Genomic DNA, 18,783 nt, shown 5'->3' with positions numbered 1-18,783 from the left:
CCACCAGATGGCTGGTAACACCCCTCCCCCAGTTGTGACAACCAAAAATGTCCCCAGACATTGCCAGATGTCCCCTGGGGAGAAAATTCACTCCCAGTGAGAAACACTGTCCTAGACTCTAGGACCTAGAGCAGCATGGATGTTGCCAGCCATGAGATTGATTATGAGCAAGTATGCCAACCTACTGGTTTCACTGTGAAAAGTATCAAACTTCTCTCTGTAATTTAGGAGTTCAAAGAAAAGAAACTTCACTTTAAAAGAAGAGAAACTTAGTCTAAATTAACTGCTGTTGGGAACAAGCGATCTTACGGTTTTGTGTATTTAAATTTCAGGTACTGTTCTTTTCAGCAACAATAGTAATAATACCTTAAACTGCTTAGAGTTTTGAATTTGTTGATTTAAAAAAAAACACTTTTCTCATCTGTCCTCTCTTTGGAACCTCACAACAAATAGCTTTATAAGATAGGATAGGGATTTGTCTCCATTTTTCAGATTAGTAAACCAAAGTGCAGAATCCTGAAGTGATTTATCAGGAGCACATGACCTTTAAATTTACGTCTGGAGAGCCAGATGTAAAATCTGGTTCTTGGTTAAGTGCTCTTTTCCATAGCGTACTCAACCATTTTTTGAGGTTTCCAAAAGCTTCAGGAAATTATTGTCAGTTCTGCCATGGTGATATCTGTTTTTAACTCCCCTGATTTTTCCTTTAATAATTTTTGCCCAAGTCCTTTTCTTGGATTTCAGGTAGTTTCACAACCACCTCCCTTTGCTCTACATTGTCTTGCCTCCTCAGGGTTTCCCCCCAGCTTAGTGACTGATGCTGGGAGGCAGAACTTGGGAGACAGAAGATCTGGATTGGCAGCCTAGCCCAGGCCACACTTGCTGTTTGGCTTCTCTGTAGCTCAGTTTTCATCATCTATTCAGAGAATCTAATCTTACTTGCTCCTTAGCTCCCTCAGGGATGTTAGGGGAAGGAGTAAGTTTATGCCTGGAAAGTATCCTATTTTTAAAGATCTCCAAGGAGAAGCTTTCATCATGTCTGTCTGTTACCAAATATAGTATCTTTTCAGACTCTATCCTCTGAACTGCTGTTTCCTCCTGGAATGGATGAGTGGCAAAATCTCCTACCTGGAAATCTTTAAAGTTCTATAGATTTTTCTCAGACCAAGACATTAAGAGGGTTACTAGAATGTGGCTAGAGAATGCTAAGATGGTAAAGGGTTGTAATCCACTTCTTATGAGAAAGAAAAACTTTTCTCCTCAGAATATAATAAAAACTCCTAAGTGTGATCAGCCTCCTCTGAGCCTTGCCTACCTCTTTAGGCTCATTTCTCACACCTCCCTCGGGTACTAGTTGTACTCTCTCAGGTATACCATGTCCCTGCATCATGATACCTTTCTCCACCTGCACCTATTGGACCATCAGGACGGAGATGGTAGGTTGCCTTCTTCAGGAAGCCTTCCTTGATTCCTCCACATTGAGTGAAGCACCTCTACTCTACTTTCTTGGCCACCAGGGCCTACTCCATTATAGCACTTATCATTCTGGATTATAGTTATTTGTTTCTCCTCAGTAGACTTCTCCTTCTTGAGGCGGTTTTGTATTTTATCTTTGAATTCCCCAGTCCTTAGCCTGGTGTCCAGTAAATGTTTATTAAATGACTGCTTGAGTGACTCTTTTGCCTGGAGAGGAGAAGACCTGGGAAAAAAAGACATAAAATTAGGAGAGTAAGCATAAGAAATAGGGAGTAAATTTACTCTGTGCTTCTCTGAAGGACAAGAGTTTGACCCAGAGGCAGAAGGGGGAGGCAAAGGCAGATTTTTTTCAGGTCAGCATCAGGAAAGAACTATCTAGCGCATTTGTTATCATTGGAATGCCTGCTTCATGTGGTAAGGTTGACCATTAGCCAGGGGTGTGGTAGGAGGTAATTGCCAACCAAGTTTCTGCCCTGTAGAATATTCCAGCAATATGTGGGGTCTTACCAGGTCACAGAAACTGTGCTACTATATCTGCTTGCTCGGCCTCTGGATGATCTTCAGATAATAGCCATGCCTTCCTGTAGTTTTGTCCAGGCCTAATACGCCAGTGCCTTCAGCTCTTCCTTATGTGATTTGGTTTCCAGACCCTTTGTAATCCTGGCTGCTCCGTTGTGGTCATGCTTATTCATCACTGTTCTTTCTACATTGTGGTCCTAAGACCTGATTTCAGGGCCCAAGTTTGCTTCGACAGCAGAGAGTGGTAGAGCTGCTGCCTCCTTCATTCTGGGTTTATTCTTAGTTAAACAGCGTAGTGTTGCCTTGGCTTTTTTGGTAATGGTCCTGTTGGCATATATTCTCTGGCAGTTTGTGGTCAGGTGAAACCCCTAGATCTGTTTCACATGAGCTGCTGTTAAGCCACTCCTTCCCCAACCTATACTTGGGTAGTTGGTGAGGTTTCATCGTAAGGTTTTGGTTCTTCATTTCAGCTTATCAGGTCACAGCATGTTAGAGCTAGAAGAACTCTAGGAATGAGCTTTATTCATTTTGGATCTTGTTTCTGTTTCCTATGTTCACTGCCTTGCTCCTCTCTCCTTCCCAAGCTTTGTACTATTCACAGTGTGGTAAGCAGATCCTTTGTATTTTCATCCAAATCATTCATGAAAATATTGACCAGAGCTGTAGAGCATATCCCAGACACCTTCTTCCAATTGATCTCTGTCCATTTATCAGCATTTTTTTCATGCTGATTCAAGCTGTGAGTCTCTGACTTTGTTCAGCTACCTGGGCTTGTCGTTTTCATTTCACCCTCAGTATTCCTCTTCAGCCAAGCACGGCGGGTGGCCCTGCCCCCATAACGTAGGAAGATACAGAAGTGATGAGAATGCCGGAAGTCGGAAGTGCCAAGCATCAGCGCACTAACAGGGGAGCTGGTGCCCAGAGAAGGATGTGATCTGGGAGCTCTTTTTTGACTTTTCGTGGATTACCATTTCTGAGATGAAAGAAATCTAAAACAAAGACAGTCCATTTAAATTGGGCTAGCTCTTACTGTTAGCATCTAACATCATCAACTCAACTGTGTAGCCTTGTGGAGAGAGAAGTGGGATGTTGTTATTCTTATCTTCCAGATCAGAGAAGCTGGGATTGTTCCTCAGCAAATGTTTGCTGAATGAATCAGTGAGTGAGTTTCAGGCTAGTCTTCACTTCAGCTTCATATTTTCAGATTCAGAGAGAGAAGGATGAATGGCTTTCACACACACACGCACGCACGCGCACATGCACGTGCACATGCACGCGCACACGCCATAATGAAGCCTCCTTCAGAACCAGAGCTCTGCCATTTCCAGTTAGTCTCCCCTTGACAGCTCCTGACCACACTGCTACATCTCTCCTCTGAACTCCCATGGCAGTGCTTGATGCTTTGCATGGCTGCCTAATTCATGCATTTATGTCTCATCACCCCAAATTCTGGAAGAGAAGTTAGGGCCACGGCTTCCCATTATTTTGTGCCTTTCACAGCATCAAGTACAGGCACTTGGTTGAGCAAACTATCAAACCACATGTGTCGCCACCAGATGGCACCAGAGTCCCTGCTATTGTTCTGAGACTCTTGAGTAACTTTCAGCCATTTATTGCCAAGCTAGCCATTAAAAATGCCTTCCTTAATGAGGAAGCTTCAATTTATTTAGTAAGCAAAATGCCAATAAATACTACAGTAGACACAAGTAAATTAACCAGGCAAAATTGTAACTTACCATTTTCCCCATGGTAGACTGTTGTGTTCACCCAGCCCCTCTGCCTGCTGCTTGTCAGGCACTGAGCTCTCACCCCAGCAGCTGCTTTCCAGGCCTTGAAGAGAATCTGGCTTTCAAGCCTCCCTGGCACAGAGTGTCTCAATACCTGAAAGTGGCTTCAAATCCTTGGTTTGGGTTTTTGGATCATTTATTTTTCCTGGAAAGGACAAATTAAACATTATAAAGAAATTGCTATAACCTCACCACCTTTAATATGTTGATTATTTTGGTTATCTCATTGCAATCTTTGCTCCCTTATATATGTGGCTTTATTAATTTTTGATCATGTGAAGCCATAATAAGAGCTCTCATTTACTTAATGCTTACTATGCAACTATGCTTGTTGTTTTATATACATTGCTGCCATTGAAATATAAGAGCTATTATATTGAATCCTTACATTATATTTATTACATTACTTATATTGAATGCTTGCCTTGTTCGGTACTGTTCTAAAAGTTTTCCATGCATTAACTCACATGACCTATACAGCCTGATGAGAGTAGGTACTGTTTACCTCATTTACAGTTCAGAAAACAGGCTGTCAGAGTTAAGTGACTTGCCTAAGGTAACACAGTAAATAGCCATGTTGGGATTCATATCTAGAACTCTTTAATTCTAAAATCACTGTTCATTTCACTATATTATAGCATTCTGCTTTGTTCATTTGCTCTTTAATGATTTCTATTTGTACTTCTTCTTTAGAAAGGGTGTAAGGATTCATAGAATCATTAAAATATGGGTTTGATCTATGTTATTCTCCTGCTGCTAGACTGTTAGCTCCTTGAGGACAGGGACTAGAGGTCATGTTTATTTATTTCTGCATTCCTCTTCTCATGAAATGCAAGGTAAGTACTTGGATGAATGAGTGAATTCTGCCTTCACTCTCCTAGGGAGTCTGAGATACAAGGCTGCCTAACAGAACCTTAGCGTGCTAGAGCTTGAAGGAGTTTGAAAATCAAGTCAAACCCTTCCTTTAAGGAGGAAGGCCCTCCTTAGGGTGACCTACTGAGTTGGAGGCAGAACAGAACTAGAATCCAGGTTTGCTGGGCTTCTACTGGGCCATCTGGTTTCAAAAAGCCGAATCCTGTCCCTAAATCTCCTTCCTTCCTTCCCTTTCCTACCCACCCCTGCTCCTCTCTTATCTTTCATGATGTGTAAGTTGAGTAGCTTTACACCCTTAAAGTTTCAAGCCTGAACATTACAAAATGAGGCAAGATTTTCCATTCCTTTTACACCAATGCCCGGACTTACTCCTAATTATGTCTTTGTTCAACGCAGAATAGAATCCAGGTCCTCTGCCTCTCACACCCAAAATATGCAGAGCTGCAGCTCACGTACGGAAAATTATCTCTACTGGATTCCCCCACAAGAACATGCTGTTGGTGATTGATGGGGAGTGGGAAAGAGGCTATTAGGGCAGGCTGGTGGTTTTTATGTAACAGCCAAGTTTTTGGAAAAGCTCAAAGGAGATAGGAATTCCTGTTCTTTCTCAGAGCGGACACATGTGACCAGGCCACGTGATTTAATTCTTCTCTAGTTTCTGGGCCTACTGTTTTGTAAACACCCCCATGAGCCTGTTAAAGCAAACCATGTGAAGGCTAAAGACCCTGTAACCCTTCTTTCCACACCCACCTTCATCTACCCCCCTTTTAGTGTCACGATTCTGGTTGCCTTATCCCCTAGTTTAAATAATCTGCAGTTGTTTGTTGTGATGTATTTTCCTGGTCTCCAACTATCTCCTAGAATGTCACCTGGAACATTATTTGGGTAGCCGTTTGTTAGTACATCCTGGTGCTTTTCACACTTTTTTTTGTAAGGCCGGAATAGTTTAGAATGCTTCATTCAGAGTCAACTGCACATTCCTATACAGTGGAATTGGTACTGAGGCTACATTGTTCACTGACCAGTGGGCACACAGCGCTGGAAGCTCTAAAGCAGAGTGGCTGCTCACCATTCTCTTCCACTGTCTCTCTTTTTTTTTTTAACATGTAAAATCACACTAACAAACTAACGCTTTTTCTTGCCACAGAACAGTCTATGAGAGAGTAGTAGCTACAGACAGCTTAACACTAAAAAGATGCTTTAAGCTGCACTATCCAGTGTTGTAACCACCAGTCCCATGTGGCAGCTGAACACTTGAAATGTGACTGGTCTCTTTTGAGATATACTGTAAATATAAAATAAACATTGGATTTTAAAGCCGTAGTACAAAAAAAAGTAAAATATTTCATAGATAGTTTTATATTGACTACATGTTGAAACGGTAATATTTTAGATATATTGGGTTAAATAAAATGTATTTTAAAATTAAGATCATCTGTTTCTTTTTACTTTTTTTTTTAACATAGCTACTAGAAAACTTACTTATTTTTTTTTATAGTGGCTTTACCAGTTTATATTCCCACCAACAGTGTAGGAGGGCTCCCTTTTCTCCACACCCTCTCCATCATTTATTTCTTTTTAAACTTTATTTATTTATTTTTATACAGCAGGTTCTTATTAGTTATCTATTTTATACATATTAGTGTATATATGTCAATCTCCCAATTCATCCCACCACGACCCCCAGCCCCCTCCCTGCTTTCCCCCCTAGAAAACTTAAACTTACATATGAGACTCACATTATATTTGGACTGGGCAGCGCTAGTTTAGAAATCCCCAAGAGTAAATAGTTTCTCAAAAGTTTTCTCTTCTATGGAACTTTAGGAAACTAGCTAATATTTTCCTCTCTATAGCCACCCCCCTTTTTTTAAAAAAAAATTCTTTCATTTCATTTAATGATACCAAGAAGAAAGCCTCTATTAAGTGCTAATTATCTGTTTTTACACCTGCTACTCACCTGAGAAGAGTAAAAATTGGGTGGTTGGGGGAGGGAGTTAGGAGACATTGGGGAGCAGGAGACTCATGATTGGTCCAAACTTCTGACTTAGAATTGTTTTATACATTTGGAACTCTGTAGCTAACAAGTCTGAGGTAAAGATATGAAGGAGGGAAAGTAAAATAGATACTCTTTTTTTTTTTTTTTTTTAATTTATTTATTTATTTATGGCTGTGTTGGGTCTTCGTTTCTGTGCGAGAGCTTTCTCCATTTGCGGCAAGCGGGGGCCACTCTTCATCGCGGTGCGCGGGCCTCTCACTGTCGCGGCCTCTCTTGTTGCGGAGCACAAGCTCCAGACGCGCAGGCTCAGTGATTGTGGCTCACGGGCCCAGTTGCTCCGTGGCATGTGGGATCTTCCCAGACCAGGGCTCGAACCCGTGTCCCCTGCATTGGCAGGCAGATTCTCAACCACTGCGCCACCAGGGAAGCCCCAAAATAGATACTCTTTAAAACAAATGTGCTTCCCTCTTAGGGTTCTAGTCTTGCTTTCCCCTCATTTATCTAAATTCACTGAGGATCTGTCATGGGCCAGACAGTTTCCTGGCACAGAGGAATCAGATGAGTATGGCCTTGTCACTGCTCTCAAGGAGGTTACAGTAAGCTAGAGAACGAATTCGAATCCAGTCTCATACTCTAGGTAAGCACTGTAATGATGGTAGAAAAGAAAATGCGTTTGGAGCAATAGGAAGTCATGACTTATTCTGCCTAGAAGAGAGACTGAAGGCTTTGTGTGTCTTGGATGTGATACTCTCAGGCCGAAAGGCAGGTGGGAAGGATGTTTTAGCCTGAGGGGAACAACCTGACTACAGGCATGGGGAATGGTAGAAGGTGGTCCTTGAAATAGTAGTTTGGGGCTCCATTGTGGGGGATTTGACTGCCTGTCTAAGGATGTTGGGTCTAAGGATGTTGAATCTTATCCTGTAGACTGGGGACCCTTAGAGGGTTCTAAGCAGGGGGATGACATACTTCAAGACTGTGTGCTCCTGGGAAGGATAAATTGGAGGGGAGACACCGAATGCAAGGAGACTTAACAAAGAGGTCATAGTCAGCCAGGTAAGGGGTAGCAAGGGCTCAAATGTAAAGGAAAGAATATGTACAATAAACAGTCGGATGGGGGGGTAAAAGGTTGGTGTCAAGCACGGTCCCAGATTTCTAACTTGGGTCACTAGGAGGTGCCTTTATCCAAAATTGGAAATGTAGGAGAGGATCAGGCTAAAATGGAACACACAAGATGCGCTCTGGATTTGCAGATAAGAGCTGCAGAGGGAGCTGGCTAGAGCTGAAGTGCTTGTGTTTGTGTTTCAGATGGTGACCCTCTTTCAGATGTGGGTTGTTCCCCTCTATTTCACAGTGAAGCTGCACTGGTGGAGGTTCCTAGTGATCTGGATCTTGTTCTCTGCCGTCACAGCCTTTGTCACCTTCCGAGCCACCCGAAAACCACTAGTACAGACAACCCCAAGGTGAGAATTTAGGTAGTGGGTAGTGGGAAGGAGCTAGGCTTCCTGAACTAATGGGTTGGGATGCACGGGAGGCGGGTGGGTTAGACTGAAAAAATCACAGTTTTTGTCTGCCAAGATTACTTGGCACAAAGCCCCACCAAAACGAGCTGATTGGGAGACCTCCTGCCCCATTCACAGGATAAAAACCTCCAAGTCTTTCCCTATAGCTTACCTTACAGTTTACATCAAGGTCTGTTTATATTAAAAGCTAACAAAATAAGTAAGCAAATCCTGGTCATTGTGGTCTCATTATAACTGTCATTTTCTTCTGTAACCTCTTCTCTGATCTCTAAATTAGATTTTCTGTCACATTCTCTCCTAGTGCCCTGTAGTTTTCCTTCACAGAACTTATCGTAGTTTATAACTAAATATTATTTTGAGTGTCTGTCTCCCCCACTAAACTAACTATGAGATCAGGAATCACATCCATGTTGTTTGTCACTGTATATCCAGGCCCTACCACAGGGTCTGGCACATAGTAGCCTATTCTCTGAATTTTTGTTGAATGAATGAATCTCAGCAAATTTACAATTTTCCAGCAAACAATACTTCCTTCTTTGGTCACAAAGCAGCCCCTGCCTGTATACATCTTTTTTCTTTTTTAATTAATTAATTTATTTATTTATTTATTTTTGGCTGCATTGGGTCTTCGCTGCTGCACGCAGGCTTTCTCTGGTTGCAGCGAGCGGGGGCTACTCTTCGTTGCGGTGCACAGGCTTCTCATTGCGGTGGCTTCTCTTGTTGCAGAGCACGGGCTCTAGGCACGCGGTCTTCAGTAGTTGTGGCGCACGGGCTCTAAAGCGCAAGCTCAGTAGTTGTGGCGCACGGGCTTAGTTGCTCAGCGGCATGTGGGATCTTCCCGGACCAGGGCTGAAACGCATGTCCCCTGCATTGGCAGGCAGATGCTTAACCACTGCGCCACCAGGGAAGTCCCCTGTATAATTCTTTGTATTTCCAAATGCATTTCTCATTTGATCCTCCCAACCAGCTTGAGAGGTCATTTAATATCTATACTTGACAGGAAAAAAAAGAGATTTTCTCATTTATTCATTCATTCATTCAACAAGCACGTGCTATGTGTCAGGCCCTGTGCTGAGCACTGGGGATACAGAGCTGGAAAAGACATGGTCCCTGCCCTCAAGGAGTACTTGGTTTAATGGAGGAAATGGACAAGAAAGCAGCTGTTTTAGTGCAGTTGGTAAGTACTGTGAGACACGTGTGTACAGGTTCAGGAGAGCCTAAGAGAAGACCCGGCCAGCCTCAAGAGTTGTGACTATCCGATCCGATCCAAAGTTTTCCAAGTTGCAACTTGCTCTTTTTCCCATGCCTCTTATGTTCCACTTTACTACAAGCCTTTCTTTGGCCTTCTGAGTTTAATTCTACAAAGTAAAATTTATCTGCAAGGTGAGGTCAGTGATCCAGAAGCCCCTCTCTGGCTGTGGTAGTTTACGTTAAAAGCCAGTATAGAATATACAGGCTCTGGAGCCAGATGGATATGGATTGGAAACCCCAACCCTGCCAGTTGTTAATTATATGACCCCTATGACTGCACATTTCTCAGCGTTGAATTCTTTATCCCTAAAAATGTGATAATAATTGTTACCTCTGATAATAATTGCTACGTCATACAGGGTAATATGAAGAAAAATTGTAATAAAGCATGTTAAGAGTCATCAAGTAATATTTTCAACATCTAGCTAAAATGACTGAAAATGTGTCTATAACATGGGAGGTTTTTGATAACGGTAACAACTAGCATTCGATAGTGCTTTACAATTTCAAAGTACTTTCATAAACAACCACATTTATTCATGCAGCATTTATTGAGCATATATTATATACACCAGGAAATTATATACACTGTGTACAATCCAGTGAGAAAGGTAGCAGGGGGTTCCTGTTTTAGAAATAAGTAAACTTGTCTCAGGTTGATATGACTTATCTGGGGTTACCCAGCTACTAAACCTCACTTAATCCAGGTTCAACCTAAAATGCCACATCCTTTCCACTGTGTCTCAGTCCCATCTGATCAGTACAAACCCTGGATAATGGAGCTGTCTGTGGTCTTTGAGGGCAGACACTGCAAGGTGTTTGGGTCCCTCCGCCAGCCTGAGAAGCCATCGCCCCTTGTTTAGCCACAGCAGGGAGGCCCAGGCAGGGACCTTGAGCATTCTCCCTGAGGCCCAGCAGGGTTGGCAGTAACCTACTCAGCTCTCAGGAGCCAGGCAGATTGCTAAGTTACTCCTTAGCTCTCCTCACAGGTAGAACAGTGGCCCCTGATATCAGGGACCTACCTCCATAGCATTTAAAAGGCTCTGATACATTCTGGGAACCATCTTTCCTCTCTGATCCTAGTTGCAGTCAATCAACCAGATTCCACACTGCTTTTCATTGGATCCTAGGGAGCATGGCTCCTCCTTCAGGAGCATCACACAGCCCCATTCTACCGCACCCCACCCCCATCACGCACACACATCCAATTCAAGGGTATTCGTTGACTGCCTCCTTCCTTATCCCTTCTCCTCCAGGAAAAAAAATAAATTCAGAAGCAAACTCATTAGATATAATTCATTTTGTTATTAGCCTATGGGTAGGAGTGAAGCAGTATTCACATTAACCATGTGCAGTTACAAAAGCCTGTAGCTAATTCTACCTCTTATTCATCTTCCCTTGAATCCTCTTTCCTGATAAGAATACCTGTTTCCTTCTGAGCATAGCTGTAGTTACTAATTTTCACTTCCTCATCCAACTAACCTGAATTTGAGATGACATACTTGTCTGAGGTCAGCTGTGTACTTTCTTTGTTTGAGGTTGAAACTTCTCTTTTCTTCCCTTGGTCTGAGACCAGGAAAATACAAAGCACTAGCTCCCTGGTATGTGGAGGTGTTTCTGCAATTGAGGGAGTGACCAACCTTGCTCAGTAAAAGTCCTAAGCAAAGAGCCTTATGTCCCCATTGATGTGAGAGTAAGGGATTCTGGTGGTCCAGAGGCTCTTAGGCCAGTGTTTCTGTGTCAGCTGTACTAATTTCTTCTCCTTTCTCCAGGTTGGTTTATAAGTGGTTCCTGCTGATCTATAAAATCAGCTATGCCACTGGCATCATTGGCTACATGGCTGTCATGTTTACCCTCTTTGGTCTTAACTTGTTATTCAAGTGAGTACCCTTTGCTTTTGTTTTTGCTAGTGTTTGGGGAGGAGGGACTGGTGAGATGTACCTTTGTTCCTGGGACAGGTCCTGAGTATGAACAAGGGGAACATGGTGCCTAGGATAGGAGACTTGGGCTTTGGAGGATGGGAGGATGGGTGGGCCTTCCATGATTTGTGCTGACAAAGAGAAAGGAATGTCTGGATGATACAGAGTTAGAGTCTCAAATCATTGGTTGTACTTTCCAAGAATTTATATTTTAGTGGAAAAGTATAATAACAAAAGTAAGCATAATAATGATTATAGCCAGTTACTCATAACTCCATCACCCCAACAGAACCATTTTCCTTTTCCATGTGTGTATTGTTTACTGTAACATCCACTCTACCTGAGTGGTCTTATGTTCAAGGAGAGTAGGAGTTGGCAAACTACATCCTGTGGGCCAAGTTGGCCTACCTTCTGTTTTTATAAAATAAAAATATTTTACTGGAACACTCATATTCATTTGTTTACGCATTGTCTATGGCTGTTTTTGCAGTAAAACAGCAGAGTTGGATAATTGTGGCAGAGACTATATGGGCCACAAAACCTAAAATACTTACAATCTGGACCTTTACAGAAAAAGTTTGCCGTGGACTAGACAGTTGAACTCATGGGACACAGCTGGCCATACCTGGCAACAGATCCACCTAGAAAGATACAAGACAGGAAATAGCAGGTCAGCGTCTGCAGGAGTCCTCACAATAGTCCCAGGGCTGAGATACGAGGGAATGAGACCACACAGATGAGTGTGGGAGCCAGCCAGGCCCAGAAGCCCCACTTCTCCGAGGAACACATCAGGTTTAAAACTCTCCCAGTCCAGATGCAGTGTTCTAATCACAGGTCAGGTTTAACATATAAGCATTGCTGCTTTGTGACACAGCTGACATTCCACCTTTAAGAGATTTCTCAGGAAACAGAGTTAACCTGTGGACTTTTAAGTCCTGCTCCATTGTTGGTCACGTAGGTTGTTTTTTCAGTGCAGCGCTGTCACAGGTAACATTGCTGAGTGGCTTCCTAAGGGTACATGACCAGGAGTGGGATTCTGGCTGTTGCTTCATATTGTCATAAGCTTTCCAAAATATCTGTATCAGCATACAGGTTTCCTCCACCTCCAGTTAAGGCAGAAGCCAAGTAATTCTGGACTCTGGGACTGGAGGGTACAGTGAGTAAGCAGGGCAGAAAAGGGTAGAAATGTGGTTTCCACAGCTGTAGGCTGTGGATTTTGTGGAATCTTAAGCCTGGGACAGTGCATTGAAGCTAGAGATTTAGGATTCAAATTTCAATTCATGACCACTGGCCTCTTCCCCAAACCAAGTATACTGTAGGCAGGAGTCTCTGAAACTGAAAGGAATAAGTCCTGCTTAATATAGTGAGAGGACACTCATGGAATTCTTTCTTCCAGGGGTAGTACAGGCTGAAAGAATAAACAGGCTCCACAAATATTTACAGGAATTTATCAGAGTCAACACATCTCATCAAAAAAAAACCAGGGTACTTCCAGATATCTTCCTAACCTGTATGGTTAAAAAAAGTAAAAACCAAGATTCTCCATTATGTTTTAAATGTATTTATTCTAGAGTTACAGTTTCTTTTTACTTTGATAAACTGTATAAGGAGGAAAACATAATTGAGAATCTTGACCATTTTTATGCTACTAATCAGGTTAATTGGTGTAAGATCATGATGTCTAGTTAGTAGGTTAAATATTATAAGATTGGTGGGCAAATTCAACTTTCTAAGCTACGTGTAATTTACAACTTTAAGTGAACACGTACAGTTCTTGGTACAAATGTTTTAACAAAGGTAGTTTTCTATAATAAACATCTAAAGACTCAAGATTGCAAACTGTTGGTCCCTGGGATTACTAAAACAAACTTCCTAATATTATAGGTCTATTGTCCTTAGTAAGGAGACTTGGACCAAAATTTAACTTTGATGACATGATACAGAATATGTATAGATGCAAGTTAAAATTTTATGGTAACTGGTATGTGTATATTTACTAACTTTATCTTTCTTTTCTAAAGCTGTGGTTGGCAAACTTTTTTGTAAAGGGCCAAATAATAAATATTTTAGGCTTTGTGGGACAAAAGGCAAACTCTAGGATGGTATATAGGTACTTATATAACAAGAGAGAAAACTCCTCCCTTGCTCCACCCTGTTTGCCTGGGTGGCCTGTCTCAGATGGTGGACATACTTTGTGCCCACTTGCCATCATATGAAACATTCTCAGAAGGAGGGGCCTGATGGGGGCGGGTGACCCCTGGGATCATTTTCACTCTCTGCTCCAGTGACACCCAGATCCTGCTGTGCCCTTCCCTCCTTTTGGAGGGCTCAGCCATTTCAACTTGGGCAACTGGCTGGAGGTGAGGCAATTCAGTAGTGAGTTGCTAACTTCCGGACTGAAAATTCCACTGCTTAGTGTGTAGCAGTTGCCAGTAGTGGAGTCCCCAACGTATAGGTGCCAACTAGGCAGCTGCAAGCATGGTCATCAGTCAGAGGAGGCAGGCACTGGAAACAGAGTGGGGAAGTGAGCAGAAAGGGATACCCTGGCTTGGTCTTCACAGCTCCCAGTCCTAGGCTGTTCAGGTGGTGCCCACAGGTCATATACAGACAGGCAACAGGCTGGATTTGGTTTTAGTTTGCCAACACTTGCTCCAGCTATTAAAGCTTCTAGCTTTCGATGCTGCCATATGTGTCCCAGAGTAGTAATCCAAAGCAGTTGCATCTCAGGGCAGGCCTTACGGGCCATGCTGCTTCCCTTACAGGATCAAACCAGAAGATGCCATGGACTTTGGCATTTCTCTCCTCTTCTATGGCCTCTACTATGGTGTTCTTGAGCGGGACTTTGCAGAAATGTGTGCAGACTACATGGCGTCTACCATAGGGGTGAGTTCACTTGGGCTCTTTAATACTGCCTCCTGCCACCTCCAAAGAGTTCAGGATAGCATCACTTGTTTGATGGAAGACATAAGCCATACAAAATCCTTCAGGATGTGAGTGGTATGTATGGAGATTCCTTCCTTAAAATTTGGAAAACCGATCTCAGATGCACCCTGGAATTTTTAACTATAAGCCATTATAAGAATCACTTTACCCCTCAGGAAGTCAACAGTCACTCAACAGATACTTATTTAATGCCTCTGTCTAGTGATAGAGATGGGTATTAAAGTAATAAAAACACAAATAAATTATATATGATACTTTATGATATTATATTATTAAAATTATAAGTTTAATAAATATTATGAAGGGGAGGTTCGTGATACTATGAACAAATATAGTCGTGGCATTTGACCTAGTCTTGGGGCTCAAAGATGGCTTCCCTGAAGATGTAACTATTGAGCTGACCTGAACAATGAGTAGAGTTAACCAGATGAAGTGAAAAGTGAAATGTATACCAGGTAGAGGAAATAGCGTGTGTAAGAGGCCTGTAGTGGGAGAAAGGGTGAGCATTTTAAGGAACTAGGCTAATGTGGTTGTAGGGCTGAATTGTAGTAGAAGTGTCTGGAGAAATAATCAAAGGCTAGGCTAGAAAAAGCCGTAGAGGCCAAATGAAAGATTGTGATTTTTATACTAAAAATACTAGGGGGCTAAGATAGAAAATGACATCATCAGATTTGCACTTTGAAAAAATCATTCTGACTGCTTGGGTAGAGAACAGATTGGAGAGGGGTCCACAGATCAGAGTGACCCACTTAGTCTTTAAGAGACAATTGCAGTAGTCTGGGCAAGATGAAGGTAGCTTGGATTAGGGTAGAGATGGTGAAAAGTGAGAGAAACGGACTATTGGAGAGGTATTTTGGAGGTAAGGTTGACAGGACTTGGATATAGATTGGTTCTGGAGACTGAAGGAAAAAACATGAAGGAAAGAAAGGTAGGTATCAAAGCTGACATTTCTAACTCAAGCAACTCCTTGGATCCTTCACTGAGATAGGAAATGCTGCAAGAGGACCAAGTGGAGACCATGCAGAGATTCTTCAAGCTTAAAATATAGGTAAAGTAACAGCCAGTCTAAGAAACCCAACTCAATATCCTTATTTCTTTTTTTTCAAAATGTCTGTTGTTTTGCTGTTCGTAAAAGTAATACATTCTTTTTGTAATTGTGTGAACAACACAGAAGTGCTTCCCATCTGAGTATCATCCTATTAGACCCCGCTACAAGAAGGAATATTTCCAAGTTTAATAGACATTTCTCCAGTTCTGTGCTGAAATAAGCGTGGTTCTGTCTGATGAGTGGGGACTGAAAGGCATTCAGAAGTTCTTGCTACTTCTGAGGTAGCAAGAGGTTTGGCAGGTTGGAGAGAAACCCTAGGAGAATATCAGGAAAGCAGGTTCTCTTGGAGCGTCCAGATACCAGTCCTAGCTTTTAGGCAGCAGATATCAGTGGAGACCAGTTGAGAAGTACAAGAAAGCTTGGCACTGACTTCATATGAGGCGCCTCAGGGACTCTTGCTGAGTTTGAGGCAGTTTTGCAGGTGGGGGCCTATTGGCTGTGCAAATTTGTATGTCACTGCTACTGTGATCTCATTCGTGCCACGGGCTGGTAGGCTTAGGGCAATTCACGTTAAGCAGAAGACTCAGCTATTATCTTGGGTAACATTAATCAAGTACAGTTTTAGGTCTAGGACTTTGTTTCTCAGTATCCTGGGACTATTTTTATTTTTCCTGTAATGGATCAAATTGAAAACAAAGTGTATTGGGTCACTTTATAGACAGCCTATTAGATTCTTTTCTGAACAGCTGTCTTATGTTTTAGCAACATTTCACTGTCTCATCTATTTGTGTAGACTTCAGCTCTTCCTTTAACCAGTTCACTCCCCAAAGAGATTTCCAGACCCTAGATTGTCTAATTACTAACTTCGCTCTCAACAGCAGAGATTGTCTAATTACTAACTTCACTTTCAACAGCAGAGATTGTCTAATTACTAACTTCACTTTCAACAGCAGCTGTTCACTGAGACTGCTTCTTTGGCACAGCCAGCTTTTCAGAGAATCCTGTCCTTTACCCTCTAGTGATTTCTTTTTCTTCTCATTCTATTTTTACAGGACCAATTCTCTGATTTTCCCAGGTTGTTGCCAACTTTATCTCAAGGTTATTATCAGCTGCCAATTTAAGCATAGCCTTTATTCCCTCAGGTGGGTCCCTAATAACCAATCTACAGAATCCCTTTTCTGTCCAAATGGAACTGAGCTCAGAATTGATCCACAAGTTAGCTTCTCCTCTGGGAGATAGAATTATTAAATTGGCCTCCCTGAGATGCAGTTTGAGCTGGGCCACTTTCCGTGCTCTCGGGAAGAATTATTGGGTGCTGCAGTGATTATAAGTGATAATCCCTCATAAGATAATTCCCTAATAATGATAAATTCCAGCTTCACCAAGAGACCTGGTGGGAGAATTTCTCGTTAGGGTGGAGAGTGCCTCAAACACCAGCTCCTGACCCCTCATACTCTCCTTCCTTTTATGGGATCTCACTAGTTACCTCCACCACTCCATGGTAACAGTCTGTCCCAAGGATAAACCCACATACCTCCTTGTACCTCTTAGCACAGAACATAAGAATCAAACAGTCACGTCGGACTTTATTAAAGGGTTGAGGATGAATAACAGGAAAATAAACTGTGAGTATTTGAATGAGGTTGATCTGAGTTATCAGGCTGCCTGCTTTCCAGGGTTTTCAGACCCTGCCTCATCTAACTCTCAGCCTACCTCTGTGTACTGGGTGTCATCTTAGCACCCACCACCTAGAATCCACATCTGGACAACTATAATCCTTCAGATGCCTAGACCTAGAGCCTGTGTTCCTGACAAAAATAATGCTGCCCCTCCCCTATACCACAGGGTATCTTACATGAGGATCTACCTCTTCCGTAGGTAATTGACATTGAGAATGGCTTTCCTTTTCAGAGGAGCCACTCTATCCAACTGTCTCTTTCAGAGGAGTCACTCTGAAAACTGTCCAACAGAATGTGACCTTGCTGATCCTGACTATAGACAAGCAGTTTGCTGTTTCCCCAGGTTTCCGTCTTGGGGGGTCATAGGAAGACTAGGATGGCTTGTGATAGTACTGGGTGAGTCACCAGGAGTTAACGCATTTGTTGTTTTCTAATACTCTTAGCAAATATTGCTGAGACTTAGTGACAGGCCTTCTGCTAGGACTCAGGATGCCAAGAGATTAGACCAGGCAGGAATATGGGAGAAGAGACTCCAACATGGGATAAAGGGATAGATTGCACTACCTTGGAGTGCTTTCCAACCCTGAGAAATCCAAGACTCTGTTATTTCTGCCCATGTCTTTGGTCAAGTGGGCCTTGGTCTGCTCAGGAACACCTGGGCCCCTGAGCCACAACAACCTGAATTTAAAGAATATTGCTGGCCTGGAAGCCAAAATCTGATCAGTGCTTTGGGGAGAGCAATTTGAGGAAGCCAGGAGACTCCAGCTTTCCATGCATTCATTGGCCAACTCATTCATTTATTTATTAAAGCAACAGTTATTTATCAACCATCTACAATGTACAGAGTGTGACTGAGTGCAGCCCTTACTAGCACCACTGCCCACTTCCAGTAGCAGCCCTAGTTTTTTTTTTTAATTGTGGTAAAATACACATAACATACCATCTTAACCATTTTAAAGTGTACAGTTCAGTAGCATTAATACATTTACATTGTTCTTCAACTGTCACCATCATCCATCCATAGAACTCTTCATTTTGCAAAACTGAAGCTTTATACCCATTAAACAATAATTCCCCAATCCCCACTCTCCCAGCCCCTGGCAACAATCATTCTACTTTCTGTCTCTATGAATTTGACCACTCTAGATGCCTCATATAAGTGGACTCATATGCAGTATTTGTCTTTTGTAACTGGCTTATTTCACTTAGCGTAATGTCTTCAGGGTTTACCTATGTGTCATGTGTCAGAATTTCCTTCCTTTTTAAGGCTAAATAATATTCCATTGTGTGTATATACCACATTTTCAGTCCTGGTTATTTTTCCTAGTCTTTTGTATGTTCTGTGATCACAGCTTCTATCCCAGAGAGTCAAAGTTGATTTTGGAGCTGTTACCAGGTCAGGAACTAGGTCTGATTCATCTCTTGGTCCACCTCTGGGAGTAGTTTGACCTAAAAAGATCTGTAATTAATTAATTTCACAATTCCTAGAAATAAAACCATGATGTTTTATAATTGTATTAACAAGCATTCTCAATTCCTTTTACACTATTCTGCACTACTCTTTTTAGAGTAGAATAGCTATTTGTTTTGCCTCACTTGGAGAAATTTGTAACTGTTTTGTTGAGTCAGGTCAATTCAAGGGAATCATGGATGGTGTCTGTGTTTTCCAGCTGGTTACTGTGAGGTCATAAGCTTGTGACAGCCAGTCAGTCTAGTTTCCATTCACACCCAAAAGTCATGTTGGGGTGGGGTGGGGTGGAGTAGAGGTGGTG

General features: G+C 42.3%; 1 protein-coding gene across 1 annotated transcript in view; it reads left to right on the top strand.

Annotated features, from left to right (window-relative positions):
• The window catches only part of RNF121 (ring finger protein 121), an 83,566-nt gene that overhangs the window by 51,956 nt on the left and 12,827 nt on the right, over positions 1 to 18,783 (top strand). Inside the window, exons 4-6 of the mRNA XM_061201330.1 lie at positions 7,957 to 8,111; positions 11,195 to 11,302; positions 14,104 to 14,224. Of these exons, the coding sequence (XP_061057313.1) occupies positions 7,957 to 8,111; positions 11,195 to 11,302; positions 14,104 to 14,224 (384 nt within the window). The remainder of the gene's footprint in view (positions 1 to 7,956; positions 8,112 to 11,194; positions 11,303 to 14,103; positions 14,225 to 18,783) is intronic.

This window comes from Eubalaena glacialis, chromosome 10 (assembly GCF_028564815.1).
Source record: "Eubalaena glacialis isolate mEubGla1 chromosome 10, mEubGla1.1.hap2.+ XY, whole genome shotgun sequence".
Lineage (NCBI taxonomy): Eukaryota > Metazoa > Chordata > Mammalia > Artiodactyla > Balaenidae > Eubalaena > Eubalaena glacialis.
Note: the sequence above shows the minus strand (reverse complement) of the source record. Positions and strands in the feature narration are given on the sequence as shown.